The sequence below is a fragment of the Strix uralensis genome, chromosome 34 (genome assembly GCF_047716275.1).
Source record: "Strix uralensis isolate ZFMK-TIS-50842 chromosome 34, bStrUra1, whole genome shotgun sequence".
NCBI classification, from domain to species: domain Eukaryota; kingdom Metazoa; phylum Chordata; class Aves; order Strigiformes; family Strigidae; genus Strix; species Strix uralensis.
The window spans coordinates 1575968-1600854 of NC_134005.1; the positions used below are offsets into that span (position 1 = coordinate 1575968).

The following is a 24887-nucleotide window of genomic DNA, read 5'->3' on the forward strand; positions in this document are numbered from 1 at the left end:
GTTGTCCAACGCCAGCCCAAGTGTCTCTGCCCATTCTGCTGCTCTCCATGGCACACTTCTTTGGCATGAAAACACCCGCTGTTGGATCAAGATCACTAAGAATATGCTACTGCGAGGAACAAGAGCAGCAGATGGTATAAACACTGTCAACTTGGGACTGATTTTTAACATTTCTTATTTCATATGAAAATCACTGAAGCAAGAAGTTCCAATAATGTATTTTTACATTTCAGTACATTTTGTTGCAGCTTAATGAACAACTCTTTTGGTGATCCTACACAGCTCAACAGAACTATTAAAAAATCTGCTTAACTGTCAGCCAGGGAGAAAGCCTGGCGGCTTGCAATCATCCTTGACACTGTGTGCCAACTCTGCTGGTCAGGGATGGAGATCCAACAGCAGCACTTCTCCCATCCACTGCAAATGGGGCCATTTTAATGTATTAGTAAGTCAGACGGACCCAAACACTTGCACACACATCCTTAAAGCCCACACACTAGGAAAGTTTTATTGAAATCAGGCAACTAGTTATTTTATATAAAAACAAAAGCATGCATATCATCTTTTCAAAAAGTGTCTCTGACCACCACTCCCTCTCAACTGCAAAACATCCAAAACTGAAATACCTGCGTCAGGGACGACATTAAGACTATTTTTGCAGAGACAAAAATCACACATTCGTTACAACTGACCAGGTTCCTTTTGCCTCCTTGTCATAATAAATATTTTCAAGCACGTACCACAATAGTGTATTTCATGATCCCATCTTGAATGAGATGTTCAAAGGCATCTGGAGCTTGTTACTGTCAATAACGTTACACTGAGAAATTCTGAAAGCACCATTACATGATCATTGCAATACTTGCTGCTGATCACCAGTGTTTTATGGAAAAGTTTTTCTAAAATGAAAAGGAAAGACTTAGTGTCATAATACTGAATTTTGGGTGGTTTCCACCATATAATGCAAATATATATAATTAAGTTGGTTAGAGGAGTTCCACCATATCTGACTTAAGAGTACATTATGAATCCAGCTTCCCTAAGCTCCTTCCATGAAGAACAGTGGGCTCCATCAGGGCGCAAAGCAGGGAAGTAATCCAATTTAGATGTTCTTAATTGCTTTACAGAGAAGCCTCTCTGTCTGCACCGTCCATAGAGGAAAAACAGACTTCTAACACAAGAATCCAAGTTCTGTGACTGAAGTTAGATGATGTGGATGCTTCTTCCCCTCAAAAATGCACATCTTTAAAATCAAAACACATTCTGAAATACGACTACTTATCCCTTTACTCGTGAAACTGAAGACACACGTTGGAAAGCTGCGCCTCTACATCACACCTCACCTTCCCTGAAGCAGCAGCCAACCGGTGTCAGCATGTCCCATCCCCCACTGATAATCAGTACCAACGGGATCCGCCACAACTGCAGGTACACAGCTCTGCCTCTGACACTGAATAACTCACAGGACAGTTCACTCACTCACGTGTAAGCCAGGATGGCAGCTGTCACATAAAACCCCGCTCTCTCCTCCAAGCACGTAACCCAGAACAAGTTTTCTACTACACACACTCCCCTTTCACCAGTAACACCAGCAGAAATGCCATTCTCACCCACTGCTCACTCCACACCACCTCAAACGTGCAGCAGAGATGACAAGAAGCCCCCTCTTTCCCACTAGATTCCTGTCTTAAGTCACACTTCAGTTCAATAAAGCTGAAACACCTACAGCAAACTCACTGCCATTGCTCTCTGGGCTGAAAAGTATCAAAATTATTCCAACACTGCAGTCGTCATAAAGCGTTATAGCCCCAGAGAGGTGGAACCCCATAGCCGGCATTTAACCACCCAGGAGATTAGGAAGGGTTATGGAGAAGACATCATTTCCAGGAGATTGTTCAACCATTCCCAAATTATTCTCCATCTGCAATGCCACACAGAGATTATTTTAGAAATCTGAGGAATGTGGCCCACCATATCTTGAGGGTAGCAGGAAATATTCTGGAAGTTTCCTGAAGCATGTCAGGGGATTAAACCCAGAAGATTCCTCCATTTGGCCACATTAAGCTTAGTTAGCGTTAAGATAACCACCTGACCTTCACCAGTAGGAAAAATTTTAAAAATACACTAAAATGTGAAAAAAATAAATCCATACTCACCATTTTGCCAAAATGTAACAAAATATAATATAGCCCATCGCATAAAATTTCTAATAGTTAAACACACACAGAGCAAAGTATTTTAGGTAAGGTTATTAAAATAAAACATTTCAATTAACAACATTACAATTACCAATACAAGGAAATACAAGGTAGAAAGCCACAAGGCTTCCTTTTGGAGCCTATTTCTGTGTAAATAACACACAAAGAACTTCACGCCAACTTTCAAGCAACAATTTCACTTGATTTTTTTTTTTTTTAGTATCTTTTAAAGAAAAGCACAATAGCAGATACTTTAGGAGGAAAAGAAAAGGAAAGGGTTATCATCTGATTTTGATTTCACCTGAAGCACAAGCTAAGCAAGATCTTTCAAACCCTTGTTCTTGCCTCCCTCACTGTAAATTGCAGTTTTACCGTAACAGATTCAGATCTGACCAATGCTAGGCAGAGTTTTTACTAGCTGTACCCATTTTCTGGAAGCCAGTTCATTTTCCCCAAGTGGCAATTCCTTCATGCTGAATTCAGGTGTCACAGGAGCCACTCCAAGGCAGGCAGGCTTTCTTCCTGCAGATGAACTCCTACAGCATTACAGTTGTTACTGTTCAAATGCTGGGTTGTGTCCCAGTGGGGCAACCACGCAGTAATTTTAACCTCTGACCCGGTTAGAAGAGAATCCTCTAGCCCCTGTGCCATCAACATCACTTCCAAGGGATGAGCACGTTTGCACAGAAAGCTTAGTAACCATCCTCACCACATTCCAAACAACCTGCTGACAGGAGTCTCCTGCACAACCTCAGCTAAGACACTGGACTTACTCTTCTTTACTGGAAAAGATCTGGCATAAACAAAGAGCACACCATCCCCTATTCCAACAATTCACAGAAGTTCTACTTGGTATTTTTCCAACATTAATACCAGAGCTGCAATAGTCAAAGATGTTTCTGATGTAGGAAATACACACTTAGAATTCTGGTACACCTAGCACTACACATAAACACACCTGGGTTTTGTTCTTTCCAAAGCTATGCAAGACTCTTGTTAAAGTAGCTTCACTATTCTTCCTGGATGAATTCAGACTTCCTGCTCTGATCACAGTATTTACCAAAACTGCCAAGAAAAAAAAAAAAAAAAAAAAAATCCGTTTCCAAGCTAAGTTTCTCAGTCTGAGTAGATAGAAAACAAAGCAGAGTTGTTTCTCTGCATCAAGCAAAGACTAAAAGCATAGGCCTGTGTGTGATACTGGATTGCTGGTATTCGTACAAACAGTGCAGGAACTTGGCAATCTTGGGAACTTCACCACTGACCAGATCAGATCAAACGTCCAGCTGACATGTTAACCAGGTGTCACCAGACAGTGCAATGAGACAAGAACACGAGTGGAACTGCTGCCTACTGAGGTGATGAACTAGATGTTTAATTATACCTATTCAGATTGGTCTTCAAAAAAAAAAATTGTATTAGCTGCTTCAGCCCTATTTCCCCGAAAAATTCTTAAACATTAGTATAAACTATCATAGAGAAAGCTCCACACACAAAAATGGAGAAGACTTTAAAAGAAGTGGAGAGCATAATTAAGCAAAGGTGTGTACTAAAATTAAAAGACAAAGTGAGCTTTTACTTACAACTAACCTGTTCCTATACATTAGCTTTCCGGGTGGTTATGATTTTTACTACAACAAGGTGCCTCTAACAGACATTCATCTATTCTCAGCTGCCTCTTGAATAAAAGCACAAACAGACCAACACAGAAGATACTCTATGCTGATTATGCAGTCAGAGTTTGCTTGTCTTTTTTTAATAAAAAAAAAAAAATCCCTCTGCCATTAAGGGTAGTCAATACGCTTCACACAATGAACAAAATCTGTAATTCCGTGGGATTTTAGGACATTCCTAGATGCTTTACAACACAGTGATTTCTGTTCCCAGCTCTCATGGTTGGATTGCAGATACCTGGCCCATTACCAACTGCAAAGGCTAGAATTTGGAATGAACCAAAAACTGTGTTCAGTTTTATGGATAAGACAGTGCTGATGACCACAATATTTAATGTCAACATCCTATTCCAACATTATGTTAAATCTCAACTTTCAGTGCTTTAGCAGATCTCAGAAGTGCACGGAATAAAAGCAACTTAGAACATCATCATTGGGGTCTTTTTTTCTCCTTTTTTTTAGTTTTTCTGCAGAATTATAAAATGCATGCCACAGATTACAGTGCTCATTGTAAAAACTTCTTACTTTTTCCACATCCAGGACTTCTCTGCTTTTACTTACGGCTTGCCTGTGGTTTCTCTTCCCTTACACTATCACTGTATTTTATTATAAAACAGCTATCCTGTACAGGACAGATCATGTTTCAGGTAAAAGCAGTAGACTTTGTAGGAAACATTAACATTTCGTTGCCATACAATGAAAAACTGATACTATAGTCTTCAGTCAGAGGGTGCGTGGGTTTATATTATCCCAGCAGTACACTCTGCCATGCAGTGCAGGGAGAACAAGGCAAAAGCAGTAAGTACAAGTAACCACGTGTTTAACTAGTGACCAGCGACAGGGGTTTAATACAATTGCATGTAACATCTATGGCTGCACCTTCCACAACCTCAGCGTTAAAGGCCCTTGCTGAAACACAGGGGGACACATCAACTGTCACAAGCACAAATCACACTGCACATTCTGAGTGCTCACAAGTTCTGCCGTGGCACACAGCCAGCACGTCCCACAGCTGAAGTCTAATACAAAAGCATATTTACTTTATCAAGGCAACCCAAGTTTACTGTCACTGCATAAAACTGCCAAATCAATGCAATAACAAGAGAAACACTTGATGGAGCTGCACACCCAGCCCCTACTTGCCATTATTTATGTGCACGTCTCCTTTTGTTTCCCCCCTGTGACGAGCCCCTCAAGTGCCACAAAACTGCTTCGTAAGGGAAAGACCTGGAGCACTGAACCTTGTAACAAGCAGCAACTTCTGCAAGACAGAGGATAGAGTTCAGTTCTTCCCCCTAGCAAGCTGGTAGTTACTCCAAAAACAAAGCATGCACTGCTCCTTGGTTTGACCTGAAGAGTCTATCGGGGTTTTTTCCATTAATACTTTCACTGACACACAAACGCTGTTTCATCTCGTGCTTTACTTGTATTAATCAACCCCAGAAAAACAACTGTGCAGCTTTCACTTCTCCACCTCGCCTCAAAGCTCTGTGACACCTGGTGAACACACAGCTCCTTCTATCAGGACATCTCCAGACGCTGACGCAGCATGACAGACCATGCTCACACACAAACACACACTGAGATCTGGAGACACAAGATGCTTTTCCAGCATCTTCTGTGACTAACAGACTGAAATCCCCAACACTCTCTCCTGTAACCCAGCCCTGGTGCATGCCCTGTCCTCTGTACCAGGTCCTCCTCCTGGTCCAGCTCCCCACGTCCATCCCCTCTCAGGCTGCCCCAAGCTCTCCCCACGTAGGCCTGGCTCAAGCCAACATGCCCCAGCTATTCCAACAGTCCTGCAGGGCCTCAGCCAGGGCACAGGACTTCACCCTGTGGGCTGACAGACACCTTTCCCACGGAACTCACTCCATTCCCTCACCTCACTGCTGCAGAGAGCTGCTGCTGCCTTTAGCATCCTCCAGGCCAAACTCACGGAGTTCTTCAAACCCCAGGGATCGCTGCAGTCCGCACTCCAAGGGTGAAGGACCCCCAATGTGCAGAAAATATCCCTTGGGTGTACAAGATGCTCTCAGCAGACCTTGCACAGCCGTGTGTTACCCTCTCCCCAGACAGTGCTGCCTGTTTAGGGGATGTTGCTCTCCGGTTGGGATCCCCGAGATGAATACCAGCTTCGGGTGAGAAGAGCCATCATCACGCCTCTAAGGGGACTTTTCTAAGGCTCGTCATTCCTCTGGGCTATTCCAGGTCTGAGTCAGCCCTTCCCATTTCCATTGCTAAGAAAACATTCTTGAAATATTTGTTCCTGTTTCTGCAGTAGTTCTCTGTCCGACAGCAGCCTCAAAAATCATGGCTAAAGCAGCCACTGCAGAGAAAATGAACAATGCAAAAATATTTTATGTGCCATTACTACTTCTAGCTAGATAAATACAAATATTGCTGTCCTTTATACCAACTGCATTTATACTCCAGACACACACACAGTGAGGAGCTGTAGGAACAAGAACCCTCCTGGATGATCAGGTGCAACATCTTTGCTCTCTGAGCTTTTCCAGTTCATTAATATTTCACTTTTATAAATTCCTCGGCTGCTTTTACAACAGGTTACTCTCTCTCCTTCTAAAGTATGAGCAAGATGAATTGTTTGAAGCACCCAGCAGACCTTGCCTCGCTCCCCACCCCCGTGCCCCTGAGAGTTTAACACCTCCAGTGCAATCTATCCCAGAGAGAAAACCCCCGCGGGCGGAGCAGAGGCTCAGAGGAGATTCTGAGTCTCCCTTCTAGTTCCAGCAGCTCTAAAGCTGTGCAGGAAGAAAATAAAGCGTACCGCAGCTTCTCTCCACGGCGAGAGACTCACTGCTGTTGGAAACCACGGGCCGTCCTGCAGCTCCTGCCCCCAACCCCCCCGGGCAGAGGCCGCCCAGGACAGCCGGTGCCTCGGCCCCCCCCGCCCCATTCTGAGCCCCCCGCTCCCCGCCCGCCCGCAGGGTCGGTACCGATCGCTCCGTGACCACCGGAGAGGAAAAGCCCCGCACAGACAGAGCGGAGAAACGTCCCGAACAGCCCCTGCTCTCCCGCCCCTCCCACGGCAGCAGCGAGGCCGGAGCTGACTCCCCGGGAGCGGGGCGGCCGCCGCGGGACCGGCTCCCCCGCTGTGCCCCGGCGTCCCCCCAGCGCCCCGCCCCCCCCCAGCGCCGCCTCTGCCCCGGGCCGGGGCGGCCCCCGGGGGACCCCTTCGGGCACCGAGCCCCTGCCCGCCCCGCCGCCAAGGCGCTACCGCCGGCGCCCCCCCCGCGCCCGCCGCCCTCGCTCGTCCCCGCCGCTCCCGGAGCGCGGCCCCCGGGGGACCCCTTCGGGCACCGAGCCCCTGCCCGCCCCGCCGCCAAGGCGCTACCGCCGGCGCCCCCCCCGCGCCCGCCGCCCTCGCTCGTCCCCGCCGCTCCCGGAGCGCGGCCCCCGGGGATCGGCGCGGAGCTGCGGCCCCGGGAGCGCCCCGGCGCGACCCCCGCCCGCCTCCCCTCAGCGCCCGGGAGCCGAGGCGGCCCCCCCGCCGCCCGCACCCCGTCCTCCCCCGCCAGCCGCCGCGGCCCGGCCCGGCCCGGCCCGGCTCCTCAGCGCGGCGGCACCGCCCGGGCCGGGGCCGCGTTACCTGCCCGGGCTCCTCCAGCGCCCGGCTCCGCTCGTTGTCCGCCGGCGGGGGCTGGGGACGCGCCTGGACGCTGTGACCCCGGAGTATCGCCCGGCCCGGACTGACAGCCCCCCTCTGCCGGAGCGGCGGGACCAGCGCCCGGGCACTGCCGGCGGCGAGGCGGGCCGGGGAGGGCAGGCCGCGGGGCGGGCCCGGCGGGGCCAGGGCGCCTTCCCGGGGCACTCGAGGTGGTGCTGCCGCTGCGGGGGCGGGCGCTGGCGGCTCCGGGGGCTGCGGCACAGAAGCCTCAGAGACAGCCCCGCGCCGCCAGCGCTGCCCCGGGGTGAAGCGCAGCCGCCGCCTGACAGGAACCTACTCCCGGCCCGCCCCGGCCCCGCCCCCGGCCCCGCCCCCACCCCGCCGCGTGTCCCCGCCCCGCCTCTCGCCGTGCTCCGCCGTTGCTCCGATGGGGAGAAACCGCGGCCGTGCCCGTTGGTTCCGTTGGGGAGCGGCGGCGGTTGCTGGGGCAACTCGGCGGCAGCTCGGCGGCAGCTCGGCCCTCGCCTGGCGGAGGTGGGTGCCGGGGCTGGCCTGGCCCGGCGGGGGCTCTCCGGGAAGGCGTTGCGGGGCTGCCGGCCCCTCGCTGGAGGAGGGAAGGAGGCGGCGGTTGCGGCCTGGGGGTGGCGGCGCTGGAAGCGGGGCTGGGGGCTCTGCGTGGCGGGCAGGGCTGAGGCCTCTTCCTCCGCCTCTCCCCGCTGCGGCCGCGGTTACTCCCGGCGTTACGGGGGGGAAAGACTGTGGAGGGGCAGGGGGGGGACAACTTTTCGGTGCTGCTGTGGGGCTGTGAGTGGCGGGGAGCGGCCGGGGCCATGGCAAGGCCGTGCGGCGGTGTCCGTGAGAGCGGGAAACCTGCGGAGCCTTGCGCTGAGGGAAAATTTTTCGTTTAAATCTCTTTAAGTGTAAGCACTGATGCGTTATGGTTTTATAAGCTGCCGGCTGTGAGGTTTGGAGCCTTTCCAGCCCCTGTGCTGCCTGGCAGCGCTGCAGGCTGTGTGTGTGCGGTGACACGCTTGGCTTGGTGTGCCAGTCGGGATCCCCCTTGGAAGGTGTCTGCAGCTCCAAACTCTGCTGGCACCGTGAGCAGAATTACAGGGACATCTCCCCGCACACAAGTCCATTGGAGTGGCCCCAGGCAGGCAGTGTGCCCGTTTCCCCCAGCACATCCCAGGGAATGACGGTGCTGTGTGACCGACACAGTGTGCAGACAGACGGACAGTCGCACCTTGTCTGGGACCTGTGTTAGTGGTGGGACCTGACTTCTCGGAGTGCGGGGCTCGCAGGAATGCTTTGAATTCCAGCTTGGCTCGCAGAGCGTCATGTTTGCCTTTGGCGCCTTGGGTAAAAAAGCACAGAGTGAGAGCATAATCTTGACAAATCACACTTTAAAATAAGCTTATATTTAAAACAACTAAACTGTCAGTTACCTAACAACTATGTTTCCTGTCAAGGTCTGGTAAGAGTTTTGCCCTGTGACTTGTGTAGCTGATGAATAAGACTTCTAGATCGGGACAGCACAGGTATGTTGCTTTCCAGTAGTAGCTTATTCCCAACTTGGTGTTTGTTCAAGCTTTGTCAGTATTTCAGGCCAAGTTTTTCCTGGTTTTCAGGAGCAGACTGTAAGGTGATAGAACTGCTTAAGAAACAGAATTTGTTGGATGGCATTCGTGTAACTAGAAACTCAAAGTATAGGAAATACAGAAATCTGTTGGTGCGTGAGGTGGCAACCCTCTTGTAGGTTGTCAAGCCAGTGAAACTTGGTGTTCCTGCAGTCCAGAGAAGGGTTAGACTCTAAAGTGCCTCCTCTGTGCTCTAGCTGGGAACTGGTCTGAGCAGTGACTCTGAGCAGAGGATAGACTGGAGGAGTGCTGTGCTCAGAGACCTATAGGGAAGTGCAACAGGTCTGTCTTGGAAGTGCCAGTAGAGGATTAAAAAATACTGAAGACTTTATTCTTTGTTTTCTGGGTAGGTTTTAGCTATGGACACATCTGTTCTTGTCCAGGATCAGTCTTTTGGCCAGAAATCAGCAACAACATCATCACCACTTAGTCACGCTAAAATGCCCATCTCAAGGAAAAGAGTTACTGCCCCATGGGACAGGACCTTAGAAGATGTGATCGAAGATGACAATGAGATGGAGGAACAGCATATGTCAGGAGAAGAAGTAGTGCAGAAATATGTAGAAAATACAGCTCTTATTGGAAAAAAAGAGTACATGGTATGTGCCAGGGCTATGTTAAGAATTAGTGTAGCATGGAGTCTTGAAGCAAGGTATTATTCTGGTTTTCCCCATCTCTCACCTGTTTTTTTTTTTTTTTTTTTTTCTGATCACCCTTATTCTATCTAAATCCAGCATTAAGAACTGAAAGTGAGATTACTCCTAATGTGGTGCCTGTTGTGGGCAAACTCTATAATGTGTCTAAATATAGACTAAGCAGTAAGAATTGCAGATTTGGCTTTCTCTCCCTTTGGTAGCCTGTGGTCAATGCACAGCAAGTATTACCTGCTTTTAGCAATACAGACTGTTCCTCTGTATTCTATGCACAAGAAAACGCTGAAAACTGTTCCTTAAGCAAATGTAGTCACTTCTAGGGAAGACGAGGGGGGAACAAGGACTAGAAACTGTTTTGTGGAGGTTTCATTAATATTGTCCCAAAAATGAGCACGTGGGAAACAAGAGCCAAATCCTGTGGCGCTTAAGCCTGTTTAAGACAACTTCAACAATTCTTGTAATAAAATGAATGTTCTTTACAAATGCCTGTTCTGTGCAAACTTATAAACTGCTGTGTGAGTACCAAAGAGATCTTCTGATCTACTCATAAATCTTCCTGTTTATGAATCAGCTAATAAAAGAACTGGAAGAGCTTTTGTCAGGTGGAAGGGTAAAGTGGTGTTGTAGTGTTTGAGGAATGAGGAAAATCTCACTCCTGGGAAGCCATTTCTTTATGAAAAACTTAATACTAATGGTAATTCTAGATGCTGCTGAGTCTCATAAAAGAGTTGAAGGACAAACTGGTTGCTGAAAAGAGGAAGTTGCTGCTGGAACTAAAAATTCGTGAAGAGGTGATGCAGGAATTTGCCCAAAATTTTGCTGAGCAGGAAATATCTTTCAAGTAAGTTAGCTTTAAGTGGTTTTTAAAGTTAATGATTAAAAAAAATGAAATTAAATTCACTTATTTCTTAAACCTGTCTCTTGGCTATAAGAGGCCACACTCTTCTGCTAGACTTACTGCCTCTGTTAATAGATCAGTTTCTGTTTGGACTATGAGTTCAGGAAAAATACTGTGTAGGAAAGGCTTTGATTTGGGGGGGGATGGAGGGGGATGTGTGTAATCTGTCAGCAGTGTTCCTGCAGAGCTCTCCCTAACAGAAGAGCTTTGATAGGATGTCTGTAGAAAGAGTGACACTTGCAAATTCTTTGGTTACTGCAGTCTTAGTGCTACTTCAGATGGGTATTCTGGCTCAAGAGGCTTAGAAAAAATGCTTGTAGTTAAGTGTCAGCCATAATCTGTGTATATATGTCTCCCCCTCATTCTTCAGGGGCGTGCGTGCAGGAAATACACTTCTGCTTTGGTGTAGCAACACCATTTTATGTGTTGTTCTATTGTGCCAGAATAAAGAAAAACCCATCTTTGTTTATAGGCAGCTGTACTAATAACTTCTTAGCAGCTCCTGCTAGCTAGCTTTTATCTGACTTATTTTCCCTACTGTAGTGAGTTCCTTTCTTATGAACGAGAACGGCTTGAAGAAGATGCTGACACACACCTGGAAGTCTTCAAGGAACTTGTAAATGGTTGTCTTGAAGACATGGGTGAAGAAAATAAACTAAAGGATCAGCCTTGCAGTGAACAAGATGGACCTCTGGTATTTTTATCCCCCTGATAACATCCCTTTCACTAACTACCTGTTGTGGTGATGGGACGTCTCCAGAATGAGAAGAACGGTTCCAAGGAATGGCATGCTGTGTGACTGTATCCTCAGCAAGATACATTTATCATGTTCAATAGGAGTAGCTGCTGTGCCTCGGAGATGCATTTAGGAATCTTTGGGGTTTTCTGCGTTTCTGCAACACAAAATTACTGTGTACAAAGAAGCTGGGGGAAAAGCTGCAGTTATGCTATAAACTGTTGCATTAAGTGCCTATTTAAGGTATCTGAAGCTGAATTCTTAGGCCCCATATATGGATGGTACTGGAGTGGTCCCAGAGACTTTTTTCCTCTTAAGGCTGTTGTGGCTACAACTGAAGCAATGACAATTGTATATACACTTAAGCATAACTGAACTGTTAGGTTGAGGCTGGTTCTTTGAGTTTGGAACCCTTTGTTTCTAAAAAACAAGGAGGAAAGATAGAAAGTCAATGTTTTAAGTACAACTTAATTTGATAAGTTACCACAAACTTATTTGACCTCACAAACTTTTACTGATATTTGAAAATTTCAGATGTATTCCTTCTAAAACTGTTTGCTTGCTGTGTTCATCCAGTGTTCTCATCGGGTAAAAATGCTGGCATTTATATTAAATTTGGAGGGGATGCTTTTGTGGTGGTATAAAAGGGAATGTGATGGTGGGCCATTAAATGCTTTAAAAATAAAGTAGCTGTTACTTGATGCTGGAGAATTCTGTGTGAAGGTAGACAGAAACTGGCAATCAAATTGCCTATGAACCCACAAGATGGCTTTGAGGTCAGAATTAACTGTACTTAGATGTTTGAGTACATAACGTTCTTTGAAATTTTCAGTAGAAATAATGGATATTGTGTAACTATTTGATATTTCTAAATGGATATAAATTATCTTTCAGAATGAAGAACATGGCATAGGGCCAGGCACCTACATTGATCTTGAGGGCGTTACTGATTCTCTGCAGAATGATGTTGTTGATATCAAAAAGCAGGCAGAAGAAACACACAGACAGGTGGTGTCTCTAGAGGACCCACAGGAAGCTACAGGTTGGCTTGAAAAACAGCTGGGCAGAACTACCACTGCACTAACTCAGACCAAAGAAAAGCTGACAGAGAAAACCAATGAACTAATCAAAATTGAAGAGCAGCTGACACAGAAAACCAAAGGTGAGCTGGGTGTGTGTGTGATGTGAAAGAAAAAAGAAATGACACTGTAAAATAGTAGTTGAGCATTGTAAAATCCAGTTGAGCAGGATTTTGGAACCAAATCATATGGATAGAGGTGATAATCAATTGTTTTGTGTATGTTCAGGTTGAACAATCCCACAGGCCTTGATTATTTCATTTTTAAGACAAAACTTAAAACTGTCAGTTGAAGATGTCTGAATTGTGGGGCAACATGTCAACATTATTTATTCTTGATTTCATGGTTATATTGTGATCCCAGCACTTCACATTTTGCTGATGCAGTGTTTTCAGGTATTCTGTGGAACATTCATAGACAAAAGTATCAATACCTCATAGCACGATTTCAGCAGAAGTCTCTTGATGTGATCTATATTTTATACGGGTTGCAGGCCCCAATTCTATTCAAAAAAACCTGAACTTTTGAAATGTGTTCTGTAAGTAGAAGCCAACACAAAAATAAATGAGTCTATTCAAAAGCTACTAAAGTACCAGAAGATCTGGAAAAATGGATTACTGAGTAAACTATGTAATGGCTGCTTATTTGATGCAGGCTTCTCTTCCTGTTACAGACTTTGAAATGCAGATGATTAAATTGGATGAGTCTGCTGAGCAGCTTAAAGAACCAACTGAGGTAACTGTCTCAAAAAATTACTTGCAAAATTACTTGCTTTAATACAAAATTTCAGTAGCTTAAAATGCTATTGTAGTACATTTCTAGCTTTTTTATATCAAGCTTAGCTTAACTGATCTTGCTTCTAAATGCATTGCATAGTTCAAGAATTTAGCATTGACTGAACTACTTTCTTTTCTAAGAAAATGAATACGCAGAATAAAAGGATTCAAAAACTAATGGACATCGTGGAGCAAAAAGATGATGTTATCATGAGACTGCAAGATTTGATATCCCGTTTAGAAGAAACCATAAAAGACTATGTAAGTCTTAAACATCTTAATTTTCTGTTTACAAAAAAATCTAAATCTGTGCTTATAATGGACTATTTTGGAAAATTGAAATTTTCTGTAAGTAATTGCTACTTTCTTGAAATGGCAGCAGGTGAAGTTGGCATTGAAACTGAAGTTACAGCAGAATGTGTGTGGAGGTGTGTGTGGAAAACAGGACTTTTGGAAGCAGTGATCTGGAGTTATTATTGGAGGACTGTCAACAAGACTATGAAGAGCCACTCTAAAGAAAAAAAAAAAACCCACTCAAACTGGGAGGACTTTAGCAGTGGGAAGAGAGGGATTATGTCACTGTCTGTTTTATTTTTGCCTGAATGGAAGAGGAAGGAAAGGAGGTTTTGCTGCAGCAAAAGCTCAAATTTAATTGAAGTTAGAAGTTAGTGTGAGAAGGACAGTGGTTGTGTAAATTGGCAACAAAAATCAGTGTGTCCCACCTACTACCACCATGCACACAAACTTTCTAAGGCAGAGCAGTAATATGAATGTATTGAGCAGAGTTTGAACTAAGAGTGGATGGCCAGGGTGTCTCTGCTTTTGATGGGATCAATAGAACTTGCAGCTGGCTAGTCTGCTGCTGGCTGCTGAATGCCAAAAGGCTGGCTTGGCTACATGTACACAGGTTAGAAAAAAATCAAAACATGCAGCTAGGTGGTTTTTTGAGCCTGATGCCCTGTAACCTGAAACGTAGTTCTGAGAACATTTTAAATTAAACTTAGGCAGCACTCTGATCCCCTTTTCTCTTTCACTGAGAACTTAAAGCTCTGACCATACTTAATCTTCTGTTCCCTCTCTGCCTCCGAGCACCTGAGCTTTTCATTAGCAGGAATGCTCAGGGTGATGGCAGTTGTGATGACTGCTTCCTGTCACTGCTCCTGCCAAGAGAAAGGCTCCAGCTCTGTCCAGTGTTTCTGGGAGACTCTGTGGCATGAAACTTAAAACGTGACCACAAACCTCAGGTCTGTTCTACAGATTAATTTTTTTTTAATGAATTACTTAGATGAGTGATTGGTCCTTGGCAACCAGCATGGCTTGCCACTTGTGTCATCTGGTGAGTAAAGAAACTTTATTCTTGGTCAAATACATAGTCTAAAGTACGTATGACAGAACTGACCAGGCTTCCAAATTGCATCAGATCTGTCATGATAAAAATGATCTGTGGCTTTGCTGAAGGTGGTTAAAACTCCCAGCTCTACCAACTATGACAAGAAAGTGATGAACTTGTAGAGCTGACCATTGGCCCTTTGAGCAAATCATGAATTTCCTCAACTCTTTTGACACTGGATACTTCAGGTGGTAAACTCCTTTTGCATTTCGTAGTTTCCTAGTCTCTTGCTCTACTTTCTGTACAGTGCAAAGCATTGTGCTTATTACTGTCTGAAGGTGTACCTGCTTTTTGTTTAAGCAACTGATCTGTAACTGACTTGTTCTTCTGACAACCCATATACAGGTTGCCCAGATAGATTTGTAAAAATATTTGCATCTAAAAGATTACTAAGCCTTTTAAGTGCTCACTTTGTAAAACTTCAAAGTAATTGATGTTATTTTAACACAGGACAACACTGTAACTACCATGAAAACAAAATTGGCAGAAAAGAACTCTAATGAATTGATTGAAAGCCGCCAGTTCAAGGATTGTGAGGAGACTGTATTGGAAGTGGGAAGAAAACGTTGCTCTGAAAGTAAGCCTATTGTGGAAAAAGAGCCACCTGCAAAGAAAGGTAAAATTTCTACCATCACTCAAGAGGGGGCCTTCCAAAAAAACTTGATTACTATTCCAGAACAGAAGTGAAAAGTTGTGAAGTGTAAACATTATGTTGTGAGTAGAAAATCTACTCTGTTAAACTGTAAATCAAAGTAACTGGTATGTAAATATCATCTTTTGCAGAAGGTCCTACACTGCTCACTCCTAAATGCTTAAAATAAAAGTTAGTTTTTAGACTCTCCTTTCTGCTGCTTTTTCTCATCTGTTAATGTACTTGCAGACTCGGCTGTAGTTCTTAATCAATTTCTTAACAGTTGTTTTTGGACTAAGCTTGCTGTTGCTGGACTTCTGGGAAAGTAGCATCCCCTGCTCAAGCTTTTTAAAATTGCCTACGCAAGCGTCAAGGGTGTCAGTGAGTTACTGATTGTTCAGTCCTACAGCACAGACTGTGAAACTCGGTGTTTCATGCTGTATGCTGCTGTGAACTCACCAGCTTTGGGCAAGGTGACAGTGCTGGCAAAGGAGAAAAGCTTTTCACTTGAATGCAAGTAAAATTATTTTAAGTCCACAGATACATATTTTTGTGCAGCTCTCACGTTTGCACTTCCAATCTTTTTTGCTTTCTTGCTTTATCTGTGAGCTTACCAGTCTTTTTAGAATGAGGTGAATAAACCAGCTACAGTTGAAGACCTTCAAGCATGAGGGTGAAACTTAAAAGGACACCACTACTTATGTTATCCATTCCATTAAAGTCTGTTAATTGGTGAGATTGAGCTATATGGGAGTGACTTGTACAAAATGGTATTTGTAAGATCTGCCTGTCTCTTCCTTGACTTCAGGACAGAGCTGGGCTCCAGTTTCTCATAGGACTATGGAAAGCGTATGCCAAAGGAGAATGAAAGATCTTCCCTTCGTATCCCTTACTTTCTTGCCTTCTTCCTGCAGAATAGGTGCAAGTAAGAAGATCTTCCAGGCAATTGTTTGGGTGAGGATAGGATAGACAAAGAGAATAAGGTTAAAAATGGGGATCAGAAAATATCTATCTCCATAAAGAGGGATAAAACATGTTAAAAGGAGACTTGTCAAGTTCACATGATCACAGAAAACTTGAGGATACAGGTGGTGAATAAACTGAATGCTGGACTGTCATTCATCACTGCAGTGAAAGACCAAGGGAATGCTCAGTCTAGAAGATCAGTTTAAGTTTATGGAACACAGCACTTCATGCCATGGGCAGTGAACTTCTAGTATTTGTTGCCCTAGAAGGTGAGAGAGACAGATAATTCTCAGATTCCAGGAGTGGTTAGACAAGCTAACAGCCAACAGGGTCATACACAGATACTGGAAGGGTCAGGCAGGGATTTACTGTCTCATGATCCTCCAACATTCCCAGGTGTCCTTTGTCAGAAAAGGTGTTTGGGAAGTGGCTGGCCCTGCCAACAGCAGCAAAAGGAGGCAAAATATTAGGCTAGGTCAACTGATGGTCTGTCATCCAGTAGGGCACTGCTGATGTCTGTGCAGCTTGTTCAAATACGTGTCATTTGAAGTCTGTCTTAAGAAAAGCTTCTGTCTGTACCAGATGCATTTCTGATTTGTCTCTACCTTTTTTGGTTGGGGTGAACACTGGATCCTAGCATGACCATTTGGTAGTGCCACCTCTATAAATGTTACAGGAAGGGGGTGAGAACTGAAGCTGGTGTAGACTCTTTGATATACTGTATAGTAGTAGGTTTCTTATCTCATGACTGAAACTTGTTTAAACAAGCAAAAAATAGAGAAGTGATAGCTCTTCTCAAACAAGAAATTAGTTAACAGTGCCAATCAATGACAGCACTGAGATTGTCTTTTTATTGGGAAGAGCAGGCTCTTCAGTCATGTTAAATATGTTTGATTTGTGGCTGTTGAGAATATAAGACATCTAATTTAAAAACTGAGTTGTTAGATGCTCCGTAATGATGAAACATATATACTTACATTTAACCATTCTCGTTAAACATACTTGGTACAACAGAAAAATGAACACAGGTACATTGTGATGGCTTTGTTGTAGAATTCAGACATGCTGGTGGCCTATGACCAAAGCTTATTTCGGGAGAAGATAGGTTATCTTGTCTTGAGGTTCAGGTTTTTGTACTCTTCTCTAGGACTTGCCTCCCATGTTTTGGGATGGGATTTTTTCCTTTCTTAGTACTTCCTACATAAGAAGCTTCTGCACTGAATATCACGTATCTTCTTGCACTAGTATTTATCCTGCTTTGCTACATGACTGTGGTTGTCAGTACAAAGTATCTCGATCACCTCTAAATCCTCTTACGAATGATCATACCCTTCTCACTAGAGCTGTTGGGCAAAACTCTGCTACTTTTTGTATCTTGGCACCTTAGATCACAAAATATGTCTTAAGACTTCTCGGCACCTCTGCCTTTTAGTGAAGTATGTAAAATTCATGTCCAGTGTGAGGAGTTTGTAGTATTTTGTCTGATACGTTTTCTTGAGACTACACAACTAGGCTTTCAGAGCAAACCATCTCCCAGTCCTGAATTTTTAATCTTGTAGTATTTAGAAGCATGGCTTTACAAGCCAAAGTAAAGCTGCTGTTTCCTCTGACCTAGCAGGAACACTTGATACCTCTAATTAGAACAGAAAAGAAAAGGTACAGAAAAGCAGGAGGAAAAAAGTGTCCTGTAGAATTTGATCCCTCTAAAAATAATCAAAAACCAAAACCTGAATTGAGATGGAAACCACCATTGCTAATGCTTCAGTATGACTTTTTGTTAGTGACTCTATAAAACCTGTTGGATCTGTTCAGAGGATGTCTCCATGCAGTACACATGTACCCGTGTGCTTAATGCTCCCAACGCGAGATGACTGCCAAGCTCCACCTTACTGTAGCTGCAGCACTCACAGAAATCTGTAGTATCACTTTGGAGTACATAGCTGTGATGACCTAATCCTGTAGTGATAGTCAGGCTTGATTTTAATACTAAACATACCTGCATGTTACTAAATGGACCCAGCTGGATTCTAAAACACTTGTGTAAAATACAGCTGGAGTCAATTTTGAAGGTGGTGAAATGCATATGATTTTACTTCAGGGAAAAAACAGTCTTAAGCTAATAAAATGTTTATGGAAATTTGGGATCGTGATGGAATGTTGTAGATCTTTCTGGAGAATCTTACATGCAACACATTAGGTGTGGGCATAAGTAGTTCTCCTTGTATCTAGTTTAGAAACCAACTGAAAAAAGAGAAGAAAGCCCCAAACACTAAGCAAAAAACTTGTGTTGGATTTCTAGCTTAACTTTTAAAGTAAGGGCATATTGAGTATGAATGAAAATTCTCAGGAAAGTGTACAATGCCATTGCTTTTTTAAATGTAAAATGGGGGATTGGCTGTATTAAAAGGGTTGTTGAACCAGTGAAAGTGGAAACTAGACATAACTGTGACCGTTACCTAGCTCACAGGTATTACTGCATATTCGTAAAACTAGCTAGATCTTTCCATAGTGGTGCAGAGCAGAAGGCTGGAATAGAGCCATGGCAAAATGTTCTTTAAGGCTCCTGAGCACCCCTTGCTGCAAACTATGTCTATAAGCCGAAGAGGCACCTACTGCATTTTAAACTGCTCAGAGGGGCTTTACTTCAAGACTTCAAAAAGCCATGTGATATAAGGGTGTGGCTTTCAGCTGGTGACCATTTTCCACATAGTAATTGCTGTTTGGCAGTGCTAGTGACTTGTACTATTGATTTAATCATCCTGAACTGTTGTTGTGGGGTTTGTTTTTTTTTTTCAGGACGTATGAAGGAGAGCTGGGAAGATGACTCTCTGGACCAAAAGACAACTGAATACGTGAAAGCAAATAAGACTGAGAACTATGCAGAAATACTAGCACTGAGGGAAAGAACTGAAACCTTGGAAGGTCAGCTGGCTGCACTTGAAGAACAGTGCAGAAGAGAAAAAAACAAAAAAGAAGAGTTCAGTGGGCAAATAAAAACCTTGAATCTCCAGCTCTGTGCTTCTGAAGAAAGGGCTTCTGGCTTAGGTGCAGAACTTCAGCAGTGTCGAGCTGACCATCAGGAGATTGTTTCTGAATTGGACAAACAGAAAACTATCAATAGGGAACAAGAAGAAAAGATCATTCAGCTAAATAATGAAGTAAAAGGTGCTAAACAAAATATAATTTATAAAGTGTCACTAATTAAAACAATGCAGTCCAAAGTAGGTGAGTTGTATAAATGTCACTTAGAGTCTTACACTACGGATATTGATTCAATTGATCTAAAGGATTCCTTAGACTCTCAGAAAGATGAACTGGAGAGAGATCAACTGAGTCCTGTGTGCATGGAGTCCCAGACTGCTTCCACAGCAGCTCTGGGACAGGAGAGCTCCTTTCACTGCAGTGTTGGAAGCATTTGGGAAGGATGCCAAAACATTGTTAAGGCTTCTTCACAAAAAAGTCAGCAGATTCAAGAACTACTTCAGCAAGTTGAAGACGTAAAGAAGGGACTTGATGATGCTGAGAATTGCAATAAACAACTAAAAATAAAGTTAAATGAGACTGCAAATCAAGATCATCAGTCCACAAAGGAAGAAGATCTTATGAATTGGTTACAAGAGCACATCCAGAAGAAAACCCAGGATTTTGAAAAGCAGGCTGCAGAGGATCACAGAGTAACTGCACAGTTTGAAGAGGAAGTTACCGGCTACAAGGGAAAAATAAGGGAGCTTGAATGCCTCTTGGAGGCTTTTAGAGCTAAAGATGACAGCATAGCAAAGTTAGAAGAATTACTTAAAGAAAAAGAATCTATTATTTTAAATATGGAAAGGAATACAGTAGCTCTGCAAGAGGAATGTGCCAATTCAGACAAAAAACTGAAAGAATTAAACGATCAGGAAGCAAATCTAAAGGAGGAAGTTGTGCAGTTGATGAACAGCTTGGAGAACATGAAACACACTCTTCAAGAAAAAGAGAAAAACGAGGATGAGCAAATACAATCTATAGAATTGTAAGTAAATAATGAGAGAATTCCTACCCTTTGAGAACAGACTCAAGTTAAAACTACCTTCTGTGAACATCCGTTTATTTTGACATAACACACTTGCATGTTTGTCAACTTTATTAACCAAACTGCTTAAGAACTTTTAATACACTACTGGGTTTCTGTATTTGCATATTTTGCTAGCTCTGTTTTCCTCACCTGTTTGTGTATTATTTCAGAAATATGGTTCTAAATCCTGCAGAACTATTGTAGGGGGAAACAGGAAATGATGAATTATTTGGGGATTTCTAATAGTATTATGTTACATACCCTTTTTGGAGGAAATGACACAGTTTAATGTTATATCCTGTAACTCGTATAAAAGCAGGCAATGTTTTCTTTAGAAAGGACAGAATGATAAAAAGGAAAAGAAGAAAGTGAAAAAAAAAAAGCGCCTAGTAATTAAACAGTAAGCAGCTGGTTTTGGTAATAGCTATTCTAGGTGAACACAGTATACTGTAAGAACTTGAAGGAATAATGGGTGTAGGAGAGTAGAACTTCCCCAGCCCCCTCTACTTTTTAAGTCTTTAAGAAATAAGAGATTAAATGTATCTGAGAGATTATATTTGCTATGTGGCAAGGAAATTGCAATCATGTAAAAACAGCTTTAAGATGCTGTGTGGCCCTTCTGACTGGGGTTTCTTTAGTTCCAATATCTGTGGGCACGTGCACGTGCTCTAAAATACAATTTGGCATGAAGGTCTGGGGAACTTGGAAACGTTTTCCTTTTGTGAGACCTTATTTTGTACTGTTAATTATAGAATTTAAGAAATCTTCTATTAGTTAATTGTAAAGTAAAAATCCAAGATAACTTACTGTAAGCTTTTTAAAATAAATATGACCATTTAAAAATAAACCCATTAAACTTCTTAATTATTTTGTAGCACTTAATAACAACAGGACTTGTTACAATGTTGTTGTTTTTTCTACTTTCTTTTGATTTTTACTTATTTTGATCCTTACAAGGTCTGGGATGTAAATATCAAGTTTATACTTAATTGATATTAACCTTGTCCCTTTTGTTACTGTGTAAGGACACCTAATGATAGAAATGGTTACTCTACTGTGCTTTAAAAAAAGAATTTTAAAAAATTGCGCTGTCCAAGAGTGAATCTGAGTGGTTTGTTACTTCAGGATCATATAATAAGTAGCTGAAATCCAAAAGTAAAATTATAACGCTTGTCATTTAGCTGATAGATCTGGGATTCTATTCGTGAATAAAACCAGCCATCAAAGAGCCTGAGTTAATGTGTAAAAGCTGTTTCTTTGAGACGTGTAACACTAATGTTATTTATGTCTCTTAATTTCTAACAAAGGCTACGTAAAGATCTTTCTGCGAGCTCTGCCCTTGTACAGCGTTTGAAAAAAGGTTTGCAGAGGAAAGAGGGAGCATATGCAGATTTGAAAGAGAAACTTTCTGACGCCAAGAAACAAATTCAGCAAGTACAAAACCAGGTTTGTAACCCCAGGCCAAATGTTTCTTCTGCAAGTTTGTGTGGGGTTCTGTTGGTAAAACCTGTTTTCACAAGTCTCAAGCTACAGCTGTTAGAAGTGGTTCATAACAAGGCTGAGTTCAGTGACCCATTTAGAGTGAGAGTGAATCTAAAGTTCCATTGCCATTGAGCTGTGAGCTAAAGCCCGGATGTCAAAACACGGATTAGTGCTGACATTGAACGGGGGGAGTAAATTGTATTAATACACTTGAAAAGGGCTTGTCAGAAGTCGGCTAACCTGGTTATGGAGGAGGACTTTGTAATCTTCATAACAACAGTAGCCTAATGTTGTTATTTGTGCTGACTGCAAAGCCTCAGAATTCAGACTTTTGGAAAATGCTCATCTCTGGGAGGAAAAGATGGATTAATTGGAAGAGGAAAGCATAAACTTCTAGAGACTTTTTAAAATCTGAGATGTTTTCTATTAAGTTTGGGGAAAATAAATGAAAAAATGGAATAACTTGTAGTGATGTTTATTGTTAGTATTTAGTTATTAAGCAGTAGGATTTCTCAGAACCTCATGGGATATCGCAAGAACTTAAAATCCAGAAGACTATTGCAAGAGTTTGGGCTTGAAAGTTAAGCCTTGAAAAAGTATTAATGTCTTCCCCAGCAGCCTGACACTTCAGGACCTTTTCCCTACTCAACATGCAGTGTATAATCCTTTGGGAAGTAGCAAGGAGTGGATGGGATCACATGTCAGGAAACACTTTTTTTTTTTTTTTAAAGGCCAACTGAATGTGTAGTTTGATCAGGCTGTTTCCTGGTGGTTTGGTTTTGGTGATGTGGTTTGTTGTTTTTTTCCTGCCAAATTTAATACTTGATTCTATGGTGAAAATCGTTCCCTAGGAAGGATGTACAGCATAGTGCACTTCTAGCCCCTGAAATTTAGCAAAGATGCTTGCAAAAATTTGATTCTTGATTAAAGTATTTTTTTACTTGGATAACTTGCAGAGATTGTAAAAGGCTGATAGCTAAATGTTAGCTTTGCTTGCTGTCTTTGTGCATTGTTACAGGTGTGTGCAATGCAAGCTGAGGAGAAATCCCTGAGGAACAAAGTTGATGAACTTCAGAAAATTAAAAACAAGTTGTGTAAAGCATTAAAGATCAAACATCACACAATCCTGCAATTTAAAAAGGTATTCTATTTTCTTAAATTTTACTTGCTTTTAATTTTTTTAACTAATCCAGTATGAGGCAAATTTTCCAACCAACAGGAGAAAGCCTACAGAAATTAGGGTAAAAACAAGAGTAGCCAGCTGAAATTAGTCTTAATGGATGAATGAAAGATGTTTAAAGAACTTCTCACTGCAGGACCTCGGCAAATTGTTTTAAATAGAGTAATCTGCCTAGTAAATACATACTTAATACCTGTAGGTACCCTGATTCTGATGAGTGACACTTAGATATGTTAGTAGTAATGTCTTCTAAACACTTTTTTAGTCAGCTTGAATGCTCCTTTCACTATATGAAAAACTTAGTTTCTACTGTTTGTCTTTAAATACTTTATTACTTATTAAAGCTCAGAATGACAAGCTACTAATATCTCGCATGTATATTTGTTTCTTTCAACATGTTTTTGACATGTTTTCTTTCACTCGCTTTCAATGTGATATTTAGGAGCAGTTGAATAAAGAGAAGCTGGAACAGTATCAGAAAGCGTTGAAAGGTCAGAAAAAGCCCTTATTGTGCCATTTTTTGGGTGTGCAATGGCAACATAATGAGTTGTGATGTTAACTAATTTGGAGAGTCTTGCATATTTATATTTTAAAATACTGAGAAACTCCAACCTGGGCATTAAAACGTTACAGTCAGGAACTAATTTTTATTGAATCATTATTATCAGGAATATTTGAAAGCAAAGAAACAGTCTCAGAATAAGAAACATAAGCCCCAAAGAAAGGCTGGATTTGCTCTATCAGTGTTAACTTACTCCATATTGGTGTTTATTTGCCACTTTAGTTGGCCATGTTAACAAAGTCAAACCCTGAAACATGAACTAGCACAGTAACAGTTTCTGCAGGTTTGATAAACACTCAGCAGTTGAATAAGTTAGTTTTTCATATAATCAAGCCTTAGTCTGACGTTAACACTGACATGCTCACCTAAATCAAGTTGATGGGAATCACTTCAGAATTCTGGATTTGGAAAGTTCCATAGAGATACTCTATTTCTGTCTAACAGAGCTTTGGATCTCAGGCAATGCGGGAAATTACTTGTGATGAAGGCACTTTGGGAGAGAATGGTGGGAGCTAGGATGGGGGCTCATCTGTAAATTTATTTTCAGATCTGTGTGTGTTGAGGTTTGAGCTCAGCCGGCAGCCAGTCGCCACGTGGCAGCCGTTCACCTCCCCCCTCCCCGTTGAAATAGGGGAGGGACAGAAAGAAGAGAATTCATAGGTTGAATAAAAAGAAAGGAATTTACTAAATATAACAAGAGAACAACAGTAACAATAGTGAGTCAAAAAAAAAAGAAAGGGGTAAAATGCAGCAGTGTCTTACCGAGGGCGGCCACCGCCCCCCCCCCCCAGCAGCACCCGACCGCACCCGAAACCAGCGGCGGCAGAGAGAGCCCGGCCCGGCTGTACCCCCTGGGCACGGCATCGCCGGTGGGAAATACTCCAGTGAGCATCGGGACCACCCGCCAGCTGTGCTCCCTCTCCGCCCAGGGAAAGCTGACTCTGTCCTGGCCCCAACCAGGACAGTGTGCAAAGGAAAAACTAATTGAAGATATGCAGATGGCATTAGAAGAGCAAGAACAGACTCAGATTAAACAAGATCAAGTGCTTGAAGCCAAATTAGAAGAGACCAACAGATTAGTTCAGGGTAATCTCTCAATGGAAAGGGAGCAAGGAGGCAAAGTTGTTTTGGATGTATTGTGATAGCTGCTTTAAATCTCTGGTTTGATTTGTTGAGTGTTATTTAGGCATTAATTTTATATAGGACATAACAAACTTCTAACAGTTAACGGCTTCTGTTGTCCCTTTGTGGTCATAGCTGATAAATCCAAGTAACTTCAGTAGAAGGATGTGAATGTGGTCAAATATGCATTTAAACTGTGTGTTATATAACCTCATTTTGTGTACT

General features: G+C 43.0%; 2 protein-coding genes across 2 annotated transcripts in view; one reads left to right on the forward strand and one right to left on the reverse strand.

The window, feature by feature from the left end:
- LOC141936820 (uncharacterized) overlaps positions 1-8838 on the reverse strand; it is a 55725-nt gene extending 46887 nt beyond the window's left edge. Inside the window, exons 1-3 of the mRNA XM_074854143.1 lie at positions 8778-8838; positions 7907-8103; positions 7482-7793 (exon numbers count right to left, since the gene is read on the reverse strand). Coding sequence (XP_074710244.1) covers positions 7482-7793; positions 7907-8103; positions 8778-8838 — 570 coding nt within the window. The remainder of the gene's footprint in view (positions 1-7481; positions 7794-7906; positions 8104-8777) is intronic.
- On the forward strand, positions 8837-24682 carry LOC141936821 (kinesin-like protein KIF20B). The gene is made up of 9 exons (XM_074854144.1): positions 8837-8858; positions 9128-9186; positions 10494-10580; positions 19277-20274; positions 21624-21762; positions 22817-22939; positions 23421-23469; positions 24332-24409; positions 24501-24682. Exons 1-9 carry the CDS (start codon positions 8837-8839, stop codon positions 24680-24682), a joined length of 1737 nt encoding a protein of 578 aa, XP_074710245.1.
- The last annotated feature ends 205 nt before the right edge of the window (positions 24683-24887 follow it).